Source organism: Pseudorca crassidens, chromosome 20 (assembly GCF_039906515.1).
Source record: "Pseudorca crassidens isolate mPseCra1 chromosome 20, mPseCra1.hap1, whole genome shotgun sequence".
Taxonomy (NCBI): Eukaryota; Metazoa; Chordata; class Mammalia; order Artiodactyla; family Delphinidae; genus Pseudorca; species Pseudorca crassidens.
Genome location: NC_090315.1, coordinates 2,621,475 through 2,638,692, shown reverse-complemented (window position 1 = coordinate 2,638,692; position 17,218 = coordinate 2,621,475). Strand labels below are relative to the sequence as shown.

Sequence of the window (17,218 nt, the reverse complement as noted above, 5' to 3'; positions counted from 1 at the left end):
CACACCCTCTTTAGCCTTTATTATTTATAGACTTTTTGATGATGGCCATTCTGACCTGTGTGAGGTGATACCTCATTGTGGTTTTGATTTGTATTTGTCTAATAATTAGTGATGTTGAGCATCTTCTCATGTGCCTCCTGGCCATCTGTATGTCTTCTTTGGAAAAATGCATATTCAGGTCCTCTGCCCATTTTTTAATCGGTCTGTTTGCTTTTTTTGATGTTGAAATGGATGTATGAGCTGTTTATATATTTTAGATATTAACCCCTTAATGGTCATATCATTTGCAAGTATGTTCTTCCATTCAGTAGGTTTTCTTTTTGTTTTGTCAATGGTTTCCCTTGCTGTGCAAAAGTTTTTAAGTTTAATTAGGCCCCACTTGTTTATTTATTTATTTATTTAAAATTTCCTTTGCTTTAGGAGGCAAATCCAAAAAAAAATATTGCTATGATTTATGTCAAAGTATTCCACCTATGTTCTCTTCTAGGAGTTTTCTGGTTTCCAGTCTTACATTTGGGTCATATAGTGTTACTAACTCTAGCCACAAGGCTGAGTTAGTAACACTAACTCAGGAATTATTTATTTTCTAACTGGACATTTGTATCTTTTGAAAACCTTCACCCACATCTTCCTCATTATATCCAACTGGCTGCAGTTTCCTTCACTCCCTATTATTCCCCTGTTGCTGTACCAATTATGGTTGCCCATGACCCTGTGATCGTAGAACGAGTGAACATCACCTGCTAAACTCTGGACGTCAGGGGACACGGCTTTTGGCAAGACCTGAAGAAGACATTCCCCTCATCAGTGCTGTTAGGCCCTGTGAACAAGCAGGGAAATTCATGCTGCTCCCAGAAGCACTTGAGATTGTCACACTGACCCCTCCTCTGAGTCTTCTAAAACTCATGGCATCCAGGCCCCAAAAGAGAACCACAAAGCCCAGCCCTCTTTCCCAGGAGGCCCATGAACAACAACCTATTCTTGTCCAAAACTGGGAACCTATTTTCCACCATCAAACTCTCCCCTCTGAGGCACAGAATGTTTGAAATTCATATGAAAGGCATTCGTCCTTCTTGCGTATACAGCCTAAATCTGTTTTATTTTATTATTTAAAAAAATATTTATTTAGGGACTTCCCTGGTGTCACAGTGGTTAGGAATCCGCCTGCCAATGCGGGGGACACAGGATCGAGCCCTGGTCTGGGAAGATCCCACATGCCATGGAGCAACTAAGCCTGTGAGCCACAACTACTGAACCTGTGCTCTAGAGCCGGTGAGCCAAAACTGCTGAGCCCGCATGCCACAACTACTGAAGCCCGTGTGCCTAGAGCCCGTGCTCTGCAACAAGAGAAGCCACCACAATGAGAAGCCTGCACACCACAACGAAAAGCAGCCCCCGCTCACTGCAACTAGAAAAAGCCAATGCACAACAAAGATCCAACGCAGCCATATAGCAATAAATAAATTTATTTTAAAAAATTAAAATATTTACTTATTTGGCTGTGCCAAATAATTGTGACATGTATGTGGGATCTAGTTTCCCGACCAGGGATCGAACCCGGGCCCCCTGCATGGGCAGCGCAGAGTCTTACCCACTAAACCACCAGGGAAGTCCCAACAGAGCCTAAATCTGTTTTAAACACTAGGGTTCACACTGGAGAAAGGCCCTATGAGTGCAGGGATTGTAGCAAATCCTTTGCTTCCAACTCCAGTTTCCTAAGACATCAATTTTTTTTCTTTTAACCGTGCCACACGGCATGCGGGATCTTAGTTCCCTGACCAGGGATTGAACCCGTGCCCCCTAAAATGGAAGCCCAGAGTCCTAACAACCAACGGCCAGGGAATTCCCCCTAAGACATCAGAATGTTCACATGGGGTAAAGGCCTTTACCTTAGTACTGTACTGTGTTATAGACTGAATTATCTCTCTCCTCTCCCCTGCCACCATTCTTATTTGAAGGCCTAATGCCCAATTTGACTATATTTGGCGATAGGGCTTTTAAGGAGGTAGTTCAGGGTAAATAAGTCTTGATCTGACAGGACTAGTGTCCTTATAAGAAGAGGGAGAGACAGCAGAGAGCGCTCTCTCTGTGCATCTACACACAGAGGAAACTAGATCTGGGTCTGGAAGCTAGAAGATGGAGTTCAAGGCACCACAGAGGATGGTTTCTCCCGAGGCCTCTCTCCTTGGCTTGCAGATGGCCACCATCTTGCTCTGTCCTTACGTGGCTTTTCTCTGTGTGACTGCCTCCCTAGTGTCTTTCCCTTTCATTATAAAAACGGTAATTATGTTGTGTTAGAGCCCCACCCTAATGATCTCATTTAACCTTAATTACTTCTTTGAATGCCCTAACTCCAGATACAGTTGGATTAGGGTTAAAGCTTCAACTATATATTGGGCCATGGGGCACAAGTCTATAACAATTTTTTTTTAATAACAATTGTTTTTGAGAACTGAAGACTATATCCTCAATGTTTTGTGCTATTCATAATATAACAGCCATAGACACCGTACACTTTAGTGTAATCTGCTCTATTAACATATTGTTCATCACTTTCTAAAGTCTAAACATCAATAGAACAAGCCTGGGTTGGTAGTGTTTGTCAATATCCCTCATGTAAATACTCCCTCCAGGACCCATCTCAAGCTGTCACAACATCACACAACATGGAATTGGAAAGAGATGTGCAGAAGCACAACTTGGTATTTTGTTCCCTGATTCGGTAGTCAAAACCTCAGGAACATACATAATGGTAAAACACAATATAATGATTAGGAATAAGAAATGGTGAGAATCACCTGTGCTTTAAAAATAAGTGTATTAGCAGGAATCCCTTGGCAGTCCAGTGGTTAGGACTCCACGATTTCACTGCTGTGGCCCCAGGTTCAATCCCTGGTCAAGGAACTAAGGTTCCCACCACCTGAGCAGTGTGGCCAAGAAAAAAAAACAGTATTAAAGTGCAGTCAGGGACTTCCCTGGTGGTCCAGTGGTTAGGACTCCATGTTTTCACTGCGGGGGGGGGGGCAGGTTCGATTGCTAGTCAGGGAACTAAGATCCCGCATGCCACGTGGTGAGGCCAAAGAAAAAGCAGTTACTTCTCATTATAATGGTAGCTATGTTTTATAAAACCACCATTATTCACAGAAGTTATGTTCTCAAAAGCAGTCTTTTCGTTGCACTAATTAAGAGCTTGCACTACTGATTTCTGCATCGAAAACCATTGCTTTTAGAGGAAATACAGATTTGGGTTCCCAAGAACCTTGGGTCACAGCTTGTTTGCCAACTGATCAATATATAACATTGTTTCATGCGTGTTCCTATCCAAAGACACCTTGTTATGTATTGTTGTCATATGAACACTGAACTCACAGCCAACAGTTCTGTAACTCATGACTCAACAAAGCTGATCTAACACCTATTTTCTTTCTAAGGCACATCACAGCCTTGTGCTTAGGTTAGGAACACCACACAGCACATAAACACTACACTTAAGCGCCATTTTCAAGAGTGAAATCACCACCAAAAAGCATTAATGTGGTACTAAATAGATCACAGAAAGGTCATTGTTTACAGTATGACAGCTGAAAGGAAAAGGAGACCTTAGCTGTGATGATCGTTACTAATTTTATTCTCTTTAAACTGATGTACACCGTCTTAAATAGATTGTATTCTTTTTCTTTTTCTTTTAGATTGTATTCTAAGAAGCATATTTGCTTCTCTGTTAATTAGGGAAACAAGCCTGACTTCTCACAAATGAAGTTCACCATGAACACACTCATGAAATCAAAATAATGCTCCACCATCTCAGGGAGCTCACGGGTCTTGTTAGGCCTGCTCCCTCTGCTGAAAAGGGAAATTAGTAACAGGGGTGGGGGCATAAGAGACTCAGCATCACACAGAGGCTTTCTCTTGACAACCAGGAGGAAACAGAAAGGAAAAAGGAAGGGCTTTCTCAGAGTGTTCTAAACAACGTCCAAGGCAACTGTCAAAGGAGTCTGGGGTCGTCTATGGAGTTGCCGACAAGGGAGTGGCTGGCAAATGATAACACTGGCCTCCTCCGTGCGAGTGAAGGTTCTAAATACACCTTGGTTTGTGTGGACACTGTGTCGGGTTTAACCCAAGCTGCCTCCTCGTGCCAGAGAAACCATTTGCCCACTAGCAGGGAATTGGAGGGGCTGAGTCACATGCATGCATACTCTAATCCAACAGATGGTGATCAGGGGTCACATCTCAAAGGTCGTGACGTGCAAGACTGAGCAAAAGAACTTGGCATTGAGTGGAGGTTCTATCTCCCCTGTAACTCGCAAGCAGCAGGGTTGGTAGAAAGGAAAAATGGAGTATTAAAGCAGCAGATTAAATCACTAACAGGTGATGGATAAAGAAGATGTGGTACATATATACCATGCAATATTACTCAGCCATAAAAAAGAATGAAAAAAATGCCATTTGAAGCAACATGGATGGAACTAGAGATTGTCATACTGAGTGCAGTAAGTCAGACAGAGAAAGACAAATATCATATGATGTCACTTATATGTGGGATCTAAGAAAATGGTACAAATGAACCTATTTACAAAATAGAAATTGAGTCACAGATGTAGAAAACAAACTTATGGTTACCAAAGGGGAAAGGGCTGGTGGGGGAGGATAAACTGGGAAATTGGGATTGATGTGTACACACTACTATATATAAAAGTTAACTAATAAGAACCTACTGTATAGCACAGGGAACTCTATTTGGTGCTCTATAATGACTTATATGGGAATGGAGTCTAGAACAGAGTGGTTATATGTATATGTATGGCTGATTCACTTTGCTGTACAGCAGAAATGAACACAACATTATAAAGCAGCTATACTCCAATAAAAAAATTAACTTATAAAAAAACAGGTAAATGTAAAACAATAAACGGAAGCCTTAATTAAATACAGTTTGGAGACCAGAAAGGGGAGCTGTCATGCCCTGCAATGTCCAACAGGAAGAAGAAAGACTCCTCTCCTGGTAAAGACTCAGCCAATGAAATGCCATGGACTCTTTGTTTACTACAGCCCTCCCAACACCCTTTTCCTGTCTATAAAAGTGTTCCGGGGCTACCCTCGTGGCTCAGTGGCTAAGAATCCGCCTGCCAATGCAGGGGACACGGGTTTGAGCCCTGGTCCAAGAAGATCCCACATGCTGCGGAGCTACTAAGCCCGTGCACCACAACTACTGAGCCTGCACTCTAGAGCCCGCAAGCCACAACTACTGAGCCCAGGTGCCACAACCACTGAAGCCTGTGTGCCTAGAGCCCGTGCTCCACAACAAGAGAAGCCACTGCAATGAGAAGCCCGCGCACTGCAATAAAGAGTAACCCCCGCTCGCCGCAGCTAGAGAAAGCCCACACACAATGTGCAACAAAGCAACAAAGACACAATGCAGCCAAAAATAAATAAAATAATTTAAAAAAAAAAGTGTTCCCCTGCCCTTGCCATGCAGGAAATAGCATGTGCCTTGCCGTAGTTATGGACCCTGATTTGTAACTCTCTGCTGATCCCAAATAAGCCCATCTTTATTTTTTTTAATTTATTTATTTGGCTACGTCAGGTCTCAGTTGTGGCATGCAGGATCTTCACTGCAGCATGAGGGCTTCTCTAATTGTGGCGTGGGGGGCTCCAGAGTGCGCGGGCTTTGTTGCCCCGTGGCATGTGGGATCTTAGTTCCCCGACCAGGATCGAACCTGTGTCCCTTGCATTGGCAGGCGGATTCTTAACCACTGGACCACCAGGGAAGTCCCTAATCCCGTCTTTATTGAAGAAATATCTGACAGTCTATTTGTTTCAGGTCAACAATCTGACATTATCAATACTGATCCAGAGACCTGGACTTTGGCATACACGACCGATAACAATGGGTAAGAGTATTCTTTTTCTGTCAAACTACACAGGCAGCCTGTCAAACCGACTGCAAGTATCATTTAAAACAACAACAACACATTATTAGAGCCATGGGTGGCTGTGTGCAGAATAGGAGGGGTTTATGTGACTTACTCCAGGTTATGGACATCTGAGCACCCAGACAGCCCTATGCTGGAACAGAAAAATCTAAACAGAACCAACATAATGAGGCCAGGGATAGGGGATGGATATCACTGGAACTGTGCAGTCACTCCATCATATTGAAGTACAGCAACTAGTTTGTCACTGACTTGTTGCACTGGCCAAGTATTCACTGGGTGGCCCTAAATGGGACCTGATGGTTGTGTGGCACTAATCTTTGGCCATGGCTTCCACCTGGGTGGCAGGTTGCTGTACCCTGGGTTTTCCCTGGGCACAGGGAAGAATCCACCCCACAGGAACAGTTGCCAACCTCCCTCTCCACAATTCTAGGTGGGTACATTCTGTTTCCCACTGGTGTGATCCGCCTCCATCGGCCTGGAGGGTGTTAAAGCACACATAGCAGCTCTTAGAAAATCCACCCAGGCAGCCTCAAATGACAGACAACAAAGCCTGTCTTTATTGAAAACTCAAATATCTCTAAACAGAAAAGCTGTCCTCCAAAGTACGAAGGCCGTGGACGTTATTACTACCACTCAAGGAGGCGCGTGCACCGTTAACTACAGAATGTGGCATGTTCATACCCCATGAGTCGGCTAACGTCATATTGAAGTCACACGATGACAGAGGCCAACTTTCACGAGTTCTTGGTGGAAAAACATGACACTGAGTTTGGAAACACTGTCAGTCTGTTTCTTCTTGCCTGTGCCTCTACTGCTGCTTAGGTATCTGCCTTCAGCACAGCCAGGTATCTGCCAAATGAGCCACCTCCATGCAACAGAAAGCCATGGCCGACGGATGTGGGCAAGCTGCGGAAGAGGGGAGCTCGGGAGATTGCAGAGCCGGTCACGGGGTGGTGGGTAGTGTCGGAGGAGGTCATTGAGAAGACGTGACTGCTGGGTGATCCCCAGGCTGGACCTGGGCAACTGGAGGCCCCTCAGTAACTCTGCTGTCCTTGGAATGTGCATTCACTTGTCTTCTCCACTTCTAGAAGCTGCTCCAAGGATACAGCCTTCAGACAGAAATGTGGTGTTGAGACTATCTAGACAGTGTATGTGGCTGAATCCAGTTAGGGCGTCCATACTAACTTTTAAGATTTGGTGGGTGGGGACTTCCCTGGTGGTCCAGTGGCTAAGACTCTGCGTTCCCAATGCACGGGGTCGGGTTCGATCCCTGGTCAGGGAACTAGATCCCGCATGCCACAACTAAGACCTGGCACAGCATCCATGAAAGAAAAGGAAGGGAGGAAGGAAGGAAAGGAAGAATAAAAAGAAAGATTTGGTGGGTGTATGGGGAAAGCCACACAACTTGTAGCCAAGACAAGACCAAAGACAAGCCTCATAAGTTCCCTTGCCCATTAAAACTGCCACCTACCTATATTGAGTGGTCTGCCTCTTTGTTTGGTCTCTTTTTTTTTTGGCCGCATCGCACTGCAGGTGGGATCTTAGTTCCCTGACCAGGGATCAAACCCGTGCGCCCTACAGTGGAAGCACGGAGTCTTAACCACTGGACCTCCAGGGAAGTGCCAGTCTCTTCCTTTTATTGCTCCTCACAAAGAACAAGTTAAATACCATCACTGCCTGTACATCCATCAGGAACTGAACCTGAAGGAGTTCCAACAAGTCACCTAAAGATTCTCTGGTGGGAAACCCACGCAAGGCCTCAGTGTCCTGCAGCACTGGCCTCCTGAGGGTGGCACCACGGCATCAGCTCGGGCCGCTAGTCAGGAGGAGCGCAGGGTGGCTGGGCTCGGTGTGTCACCACAGGCATACCCACCTCACGGGGAATGGGAGCCTTGGCTCTGCAGCTCATCTAAAGGCCAGGGGACAAGACGCTCCTTATCCCTGTTTACAGAGGGTTGGGGGAGGAGAGACGGTAAGTGACTCATTTATCTGTGAGTCAAGGCAACAGGATCCAGGATGTGAATCCAACATCTGGGCTACAAACCCAGGTTGCCTGACCCAGGCTTGGAGAGTCTGATCCCTGCCCTCCTAGCTCCCTCCATATCGGGCTTTGGAGACTCAAAGAATGTACTGTTCATCCTGATGTCATTTAGTCTATCTAAGAGTCCTGCTCCAACCTACCAACCCCCATAATGGAGCAGGAAAATGGACAAACACTACAAAGCAAGGTCATTATTCACTGTCTGGACTTCAGAAAGTGATGGACAACATATTAGGGTAGATTAATCTTTTTCTTCTTTTCCCCTTGGCTGCACTGAGTGGTTGTGGGATCTTAGTTCCCTGACCAGGGATTGAATCCAGGCCCTAGCAGAGTCCTAACCACTAGACCATCAGGGAATTCCCAGGGCAAATTAATCTTAAAAGTGTATGGTAACATGTGTCCATTACACCGTGCATAACAAAAAAACTGAAAAAACTCAGGGCATGCCCTTCCAGTACTGAAAGCATTTCTTCCATAAAACAGTCACATTATTCAACAAGTGAAAATGGATGACACTCCAATACACATCTTTGTTGTTTCAATGTCCTACTTGTTAAAAAAAAAAGAAAGAATATAGCCAAAGTTCATAAAATAGAAGATAAAAATGGATATTTTACAAAAGAGAGCAAATGACAAAAGGGATCAAACATCCGAAAAAATGCTAATCATGAATTCTTATGGAAATACAATGAAAACAACAGTGAGACAGAGTAACAAACTTATTAAAAGGGTTAAAATTAAAAACGACTGACCAAATAAGTATTTGCTAGGATATGGAGAAAATGGAACCCTCATACAGTGCTGGTAAAAATGTAAAAAACACAAATATTTAGTCAGAATTTGTTAGTTTCTTCAAAAGCTAAATATTCACCTACCTCATGATTCAGACACTGCAATCTAATTTTTTGAACAAAAGATAAATGAAACAAATATCCATATTAAGAACTGTACACAAATGTTTGCACCAGTTTATTTTCTACAGTCAAACTCTGGAAATACCCAAAATGTACATAAACAAGTGAATGGATAAATAGCAGTATATCTAAAGATAAGAGTACTGAACCACAAAAGAACATAAAAGGGAGGGATGAACTACTTACATAACATCTGTATAACAAATATAACATCATATAACAAAATAATTATAAAATATAAAAGAAACCAGAAAAAAGAGAGTAAACATTTAAGGATTCCATCATATAAATTATAGAAAACATAAAGGTATCTATTATAATGGAAAATAAATCAATGGGGGCTTGGAGGGCTGAAAAGGGCAGGGACACAGAGACTGCAAAAGGACATCAGGCAAATACATGGTGACAGATATGGTCATTACCATGACTGTGATGATGTTTTCACAGGTATCATGTGTATGTCAATATTTACCAAATACTTCACTTTAAATATGTGTACTTTACTACATGTAAATGACACCTAAATAAAACTTTAAAAAAAACACTTTAAGATAAACAAATCTGTTTGCCCCACTTTTTTGGAAAATAGATTTGACAGCCCTATAATGACTCCACCATCTTTTTGTCATGCCCTCTGGGTGTCAGTCTTGCCTCAGTGGCAGCAAACACTGGCGAGTAATAAAGGATATTTCCACTTCAGTCAACAGGAATGTTGGTTGGCTCACAAGAGCCACATCCCTGGACTACTTTCCTCTACTTTTCTTTTTTCTGCCTGTGCAGCAACGGCCTTGAGGCAAACATTGCAGGGAGGTTACAAAAATCCACAAAACTTCCCAATTGTCTTCTCTGACAATGACCTCAGCTACACAAGATAAACATGCCTGAAGGTTCTGAGATTTGTGTACACGCTGATCCTGCACATAGGTCATCATCACAAAGACATCCGTGGATGCACTTTTAGAAGAGGCATATTCCAATGAGCTGGCTGCTGTACCCTCTGCTCCCTACTAACCCAGTTTCTGTATCAGAAACCTGACCCCTATAGTCTTACAACCAGTGACTGTCACCCATGGAATTTTGGACATCAGGACACATGCTGTTTGCAAAACCAAGGGAGGAGATTCTTCTCAACAGTGCTGACATCTCTCGTGATATCCCCTGTGAACAGGGGAAAAAATTCATGCTGTTCCAAGAACTTGAGATTGTCACATCTTACTCCTCTTGAGGGTGATGTCTGAGTCTCCTAAAACTCACAGCATCCAGGCTTCAAATGAGGACCAAAAAGCCCTGCCCTCTCTTCTACAACTTCACCGGCACTAATGCAAATTTGACCAAAAATGGCAAGCCAATTTTTGCCATCATACTATCCTCCCTGAGGCCAATGCCTGTGGAGCCCAAATCTCCTTATAAAAAACCTCTAGCAGTACAAAGAACTCCAAAAACAAAGTAGGTCTTAAACAGTAAAGCATTCATATTATACAAACCAAAACAATGTGTGGCACACAGTTTGGGTTGGTGACTTCCTAGACGGAAAAACTGAGCATTTGAGAACATGTCCCTGGAAAATGTTGTCCTTCTCTGCACATTGTCAGCTGAATTCATATGACGTTCTCGGGGCCAACATTCCTTCAGGCTTTTGTACACGTAGTCAGAGAGAGGGGAACACCAACCCCTAACGGACTGGGCTACTATTCCTGGTTTGCTCCAACACTTGGAAGAACAGAGGTCAGTTTCCCTGAGCACACTGGGCTGGTGACTGATGCCCATGGTGTGGACCTGCCAGGTGATAGGGGTAAAATGGCCACAGAAATGGGCAGTGACATAAATCTGGGAAAAGCCCTGGACAGATTACAAAGTGCAATATAGCCACACATGCTTCCCATGTAACTGAAACTTAAGGGGCATCTCCCCCTGTGGACAACTGGACATATGAGATTGAATTCAGATGGGTGGCTCCTCAGTTTCTTCCAACGTCATTACCCTGAACTAGAAAATTGCACATTTCTTTGCATGTTCAAGGCCTTTCTCCAGTGTAAATTCTACCATGTATAATGAGGAATTTTTTTTTTTTTTTTTTTTTTTTGCGGTACACGGGCCTCTCACTGTTGTGGCCTCTCCCATTGCGGAGCACAGGCTCCGGACGCATAAGCTCAGTGGCCATGGCTCACGGGCCTAGCATCTCCATGGCATGTGGGATCTTCCCTGACCAGGGTATGAACCCGTGTCCCCTGCATGGCAGGTGGACTCTCAACCACTGCACCACCAGGGAAGCCCCAAGAAAGTTCTTTAGGAAAGGATTTCCCAAATTCTTGGCACAAATAGGGCTTTTCCTGTGAACTCTCTGATATGAATAAAGGGTGGAACTAGAGGTAAAGGATTTACCCACATTCACCAGACACTTGAGGCCTTTCACCTCTGTGAACACTGATGGTGAAGGACTGCAGAGCTCTGGGGAAAAGATTTCCCACGTTCACTACCCTCATATGGCCTCAATCTTGTGTGAACTCTCTGATGATAATGGAGGCCGACCTAGATGAAAAGGACTTCCCATATTCACTGCATTTATAAGTCTTTTCTCCAGTATGACCTCTACAGTGTTCAATGAGATAAGAATTTACTCTAAAGGACTCCCCACTTTCAGTGCATTCATAAGGCCTTTTGTTAGTGTGAATTCTCTGATGTTCATGGAGAATGGAACTACAAATAAAAGATTTCCCACATTCACTACACTCATTTGGCCTTGATCCTGTGTGAACTCTGATGTTAATGGAAACCAGACCTAGATGAAAAAGATTTCCCACATTCACTGCACTCATAAGGCTTTTCTCCAGTGTGAACTCTCAGATAATCACATAGGCCACACCTAGTAGTAAAAGATTTCTCACAGTCACTACACTGATAAAGTCTTTCTCCTGTGTGAACTCTCTGGTGTATTAGGTGACATCTTTGGATAAAAGATTTCTCACATTCACTGCACTCATAAAGCCTTGACCCTGTTCTGATCGTAACACTCTGATGATAACACAGTCTGGACCTAGATGAAAAAGACTTATCACATTCACTGCATGCATAAAGGCTTTGCTGCATTGTGAACTCTACAGTTTTCAGTGAGATAAGAATTTGCTCTAAACGATTTTCCATATACAGTGCATTCATAAGACCTTTTAAAAAATATTTATTTATTATTCTTTTATTTAAATTTATGGCTGAGTTGGGTCTTTGTTGCTGGGTGTGGGCTTTCTCTAGTTGGAGCGAGTGGGGGCTACTCTTCGTTGTGGAGCACGGGCTCTAGGCATCTGGGCTTCAGTAGTTGTGGCTCCTGGGCTCTAGACACAGGCTCAAGAGTTGTGATGCACAGGCTTAGTTGCTTCACGGCATGTGGGATCTTCCCAGACCAGGGTTTGAACCCATGTCCCCTGCATTGGCAGGCGGATTCTTAACCACTGAGCCACCAGGGAAGCCCCCATAAGACCTTTTGATTACATGAATTCTCTGATGATCCTGGAGGATGGAACTATAGATATAAGACTTCCCACATTCACTGCACTTATAAGGCCTTTATCCAGTGTGAACTCCCTGATGATAACGAAGGTTCCTCCTAGTGGTAAAAGATTTCCCACATTCATTACACTTATAAGGCCTTTCTCCTGTGTGAACTCTCTGGTGTATAAGAAGGTAAGATCTTTGGATAAACGATTTCCCACATTCACTGCACAAATAAGGCCTTTCTCCTGTGTGAATTCTCTGATGATTACTGAGGTTGTAACTAGTGGAAAAGGATTTCCCACATTCACTGCACTTGTAAGGCCTTTCTCCAGTGTGAACTCTCTGGTGTATAAGAAAGTGACATCTTTGGGTGAAGGATTTCCCACATTCACTGCACACATAAGGCCTTTCTCCTGTGTGAACTCTCTGGTGTTTAAGAAGGGAGGACCTTTGGATAAAGGATTTCCCACATTCACTGCACACATAAGGCCTTTCTCCTGTGTGAATTCTCTGATGATTACTGAGGTTGGAACTAGAGAAAAAAGATTTCCCACATTGACTGCATACATAAGGCCTTTCTCCAGTGTGAACCCTCTGATGATTACTGAGGGTGGAACCAGAGGAAAAACATTTCCCACATACAGTGCACTCATAAGGCCTATCTCCAGCATGAGTCTTCTGATGATAACACAGGGCAGAGCTGGAGGTAAAACATTTTCCACACTCACTGCACTCATAAGGCCTTTCTCCTGTGTGAACTCTCTGATGATAACGAAGGCCAGAGTGAGAGGTAAAAGACTTCCCACATTCACTACATTCATAAGGCCTTGATCCAGTGTGAACTCTCTGATGATAATGGAGGCCACGGCGAGACATAAAAGATTTCCCACATTCAATGCATTCATAAGGCCTTTTTCCACTATGAACCTTCCAGTGTTGAGTGAGGTAAGATTGATGACTAAAGGATTTCCAACACTCACTGCACTCATAAGGCCTTTTTCCTGTGTGAACTCTCCGGTGGAGAATGAGTATTGAGCTATTGGTAAAAGATTTCCCACATTCACTGCAAGCAAAAGGCCTTTCCCCTTTATGTACCCGCTGGTGTAGGACGAGCACCGAGCTATTGGTAAAAGAGTTCCCACACTCACTGCAATCGTAAGGCCTTTCTCCTGTGTGAACCCTCCAGTGTACGATGAGGTAAAATTTTCGTCTAAAAGATATCCCACATTGAGTACACTCATAACGCCTTTCTCCAGTGTGAAATGTCCGTTGTCGAATTAGGATGGATCTACAGCTAGGAAACTGCGCACATTCACTGCACAAGTAACAATTTTCTCCAATGTGTCTCCTCCAGGGATAAATAAGGACAAAGTTTTGGTTAAAGGATTTCCCACATTTGCTGCACTTGTACTGCCTTGCTGCAGTATGAATTCTTCGATGCAGATTGAGGGTTGAGGTTCGCCTGAAAGATTTTCCACATTCACGACACACACGAAGTCTTTCTCCAGTATGCACTCTCTGGTGCACAACAAATGAGGATTTGTACCTGAATGTCTTCCCACATTCACTGCACACAAAACAATGTCTTCCAGGGTGGACACCCTGGTTCTGAACAAGTGCATGTTTCGGGCTGAAGGCTTTCTTGAATTCTCCCCAGCTGTAATGACTTTCTCTGCTTTGTAAAGTTGCCTCACGCTGGGCAATCTTGTTTGGCTTCTCCCTGGTGTGAGTGATCTGTTGCTGGAGATGTCCCAAGGTGGCCAGAAAATCTTTCCCTACTTCCTCACAGGTAAAGGGCTTCCTTGACACATGGCATTTGCAGCTTTTCACAAACAAGGCCCTGACTACAGCGTTTCTGAAGGATTTCTCTGCCATATGCTGTTTCTGGTGTTTCTGGAGGTTTGCACTAAAATGAAATCGTTTCATACATATTCTACACCCGAACACTTTCTGGCTGTGTTGTGTTTCTTCATGCTCAGCCAAGTGAAAAACACCTCTCAAGATCAGACTACACTTCTTACAGGGGTGGCTCTTCTGGGAAAATGAGCCTTCCCTGTGAGTCCTGGCCTGTGACATGCTTATAGAAATGCTTTGTTGAAAGGGTGCTTCTGCATCCTCTGCTCCACAGCAGCAACCTGAATGCAAATAAATGCTGGTGAAGTACATGTTAACTTTATAGGAAGGAGGCAACATCATCATAAATGGATGTGTCACATCTAAGAATGAGTCAGTGGGATGCTGTTCCACACAAGAGATTTGAAATTCCATTGGGGAAGTGGCTACTTATAAAAAGGTCATAAGAAACTACTATGAACAACTAAATACCAACAAACTGGATAAACTAGAAGAAACGGATAAATTCTTTGAAACAGACAACCTACCAACAATGAGTCATGAAGAAATAAAAAATATGAATAGACCAACAACAAGTAAGGAACCTGAATCATTAATAAAAAAAAATCTCCCAACAAAGAAAAGTCCAGGATGAGATAGATTCACTGGTGAATTCTACCAAAGATTTTAAGAAGAATTAATGTCAATCCTTCCTCAACTCTTCCAAAACACTTAAGAAGAAACATTTCAAAACTCAATTTCTGAGGCTAGCATTACCCTGATACAAAAGCAAGATATGCAAACTACAAGAAAGGAAAATTACGGGCCAAACTCCTTGGTGACCATAGAATGAGAAATTCCTAATAAATACTCAACAGCACGTTCAAGAATCTTACACTATTGAATAATAAAAAAAAAATTTAGGTAACTCCCTGGCAGTCATCCAGTGGTTAAGACTTGATGTTTTTACTGCAGAAGAAGAATCTTACATTATTATCATTATCAAGTATGATTTATCCCTGGGATGCAATGATAGTTCCTCATATACAAGTCAAAAAACATGACTTACCATATTAACAGAATGAAGGATAAAAATCATATGAATGTCTCAAAAAATGCAAAAAAAGCACTAAACAAATTGAGGATAGTTTCATGTTAAAAACTCTCAACAAATTAGGTATAGAAGGAATGTATCTCAATACGATAAACCCATACACAATAAGCCCACACTAATATTATACTCAAAGTTTAAAAACTAAAAGCCTTTCCTCTGAAATCCAGAACAAGCCAAAAATGCCCACTGTCCACATTTCTATTCAACACAGTTCTGGAAGGCCTAGCCAGAACACATAGTTATCAGAAAGAAAAAAAAAAAAGGCATCAAAATCACAAAATAAGTAAAACTGTCTGTGTTTGCAGAAGATATGCTCTTATATAGAAAACCCCAGGGACTCCTCCCACCCAAATCTGTTAGAACTATTAAACAATATCAGTAAAGCTGCAGGATACAAAATCAATATGCAAAAAGCAGTTGCATTTCTATAAACTAACAATGAAATATCTGTGTTCTGAAAACTATAAGACAACGATGGAAAAAACTGAAGAAAACACAAATAAATGGAAAGACATCCAGTGTTCTTAAATTGGAAGAATACTGTTAATTTTACCAAGAGCAACTTACAGACTGAAAACAATCCATATCGAAAGTCCAATGACATTTTCCAAAGAAATAGAGTAAACAATCCTAAAATTTGTATGGCAGCACAAAAACTCCCAAATAGTCAAAGCAATCTTGAGAAAGAAGGACAAAGCTAGAGGCATCACACTTCCTGATTTCAAAATATTACAAAGCTATGGTAATTAGCACATGATGACACTGGTATAAAAACAGACACATAGACCAATGGAACAGAATAGAGAGCCCAGAAATAAAGGCACACTTATATAACTCATCTTTGATAGGCACCTCAAGAACACACAATGGATAAAGTCTCCTCCATAATTGTGGAGTAAAGTGATAAAGTCTCCTCCATAATTGGTGATGGGAACACTGGATATCCATAATTGTGGAGTAAAGTGATAAAGTCTCCTTAATTACTCCACAATTACTCCATAATTGTGGAGTAAAGTGATAAAGTCTCCTCCATAATTGGTGATGGGAACACTGGATATCCACATGCAAAAAAAAAGAAAACTAGACCCTTATCTTACACCATTCACAAAAATTAACTTGAATTGGATTAAAAAATTTAAATGTAAGACTAAACTTGTAAAACATTTAGGAGAAAACGCAGAGAAAAATCTCCTTTACACTGGTGTTGGCAATGATTTTTTTGGATGACACAAATAGCACAAGCAATGAAAGTAAAAATAAACAAGTGGGAGTATATCAAGCCAAAAACCTGAACAACAAGGGAAACAAAATGAAAACACAACCTAAGGTAAAGGAGAAAATACTTGTAAAGTGTTTATCTGATAAGGGGTTAATATCTAGAAAATATAAGAACTCATACAATTCAACAATAAAAAATGAAAGAATCCAATTAAAAATGGGAAAAGGACCTGAATAGATATTTATCCAAAGACATACAAATGGTCATCAGGTACATGAAAAGGTGCTCAACATCACTAACATCAGGGAAATGCAAATCCAAACCACAATGAGGTATCACCTCACACCTGTTTGGAATACTACTATCAAAAAGACAAGAGATGGGCTTCCCTGGTGGCGCAGTGGTTCAGAGTCCACCTGCCGATGCAGGGGACACGGGTTCGTGCCCTGGTCCGGGAGGATCCCACGTGCCACGGAGTGGCTGGGCCCGTGAGCCATGGCCACTGAGCCTGTTCGTCCAGAGTCTGTGCTCCACAACGGGAGAGGCCACAACAGTGAGAGGCCCGCGTACCACAAAAAAAAAAAAAAAAAAAAAAGACAAGAGATAGGTGTTCGCGAGGATGTGAAGAAAAGGAAAGCCTTCTACATTGTTGGTAGGACTGTAAATCGGTACAGC

At 42.6% G+C, this 17,218-nt stretch overlaps 1 protein-coding gene and 1 pseudogene across 1 annotated transcript in view; both read right to left on the bottom strand.

The window, feature by feature from the left end:
• Positions 1-3,059: 3,059 nt before the first annotated feature.
• LOC137215655 (zinc finger protein 551-like) lies at positions 3,060-12,047 on the bottom strand (annotated as a pseudogene).
• Positions 12,048-12,065: 18 nt separating this feature from the next.
• Positions 12,066-17,218, bottom strand: part of LOC137215624 (zinc finger protein 256-like) — a 42,660-nt gene continuing 37,507 nt past the window's right edge. The window contains exon 3 of the mRNA XM_067721099.1: positions 12,066-14,512. Coding sequence (XP_067577200.1) covers positions 12,450-14,512 — 2,063 coding nt within the window. The 3' untranslated portion in view covers positions 12,066-12,449. The remainder of the gene's footprint in view (positions 14,513-17,218) is intronic.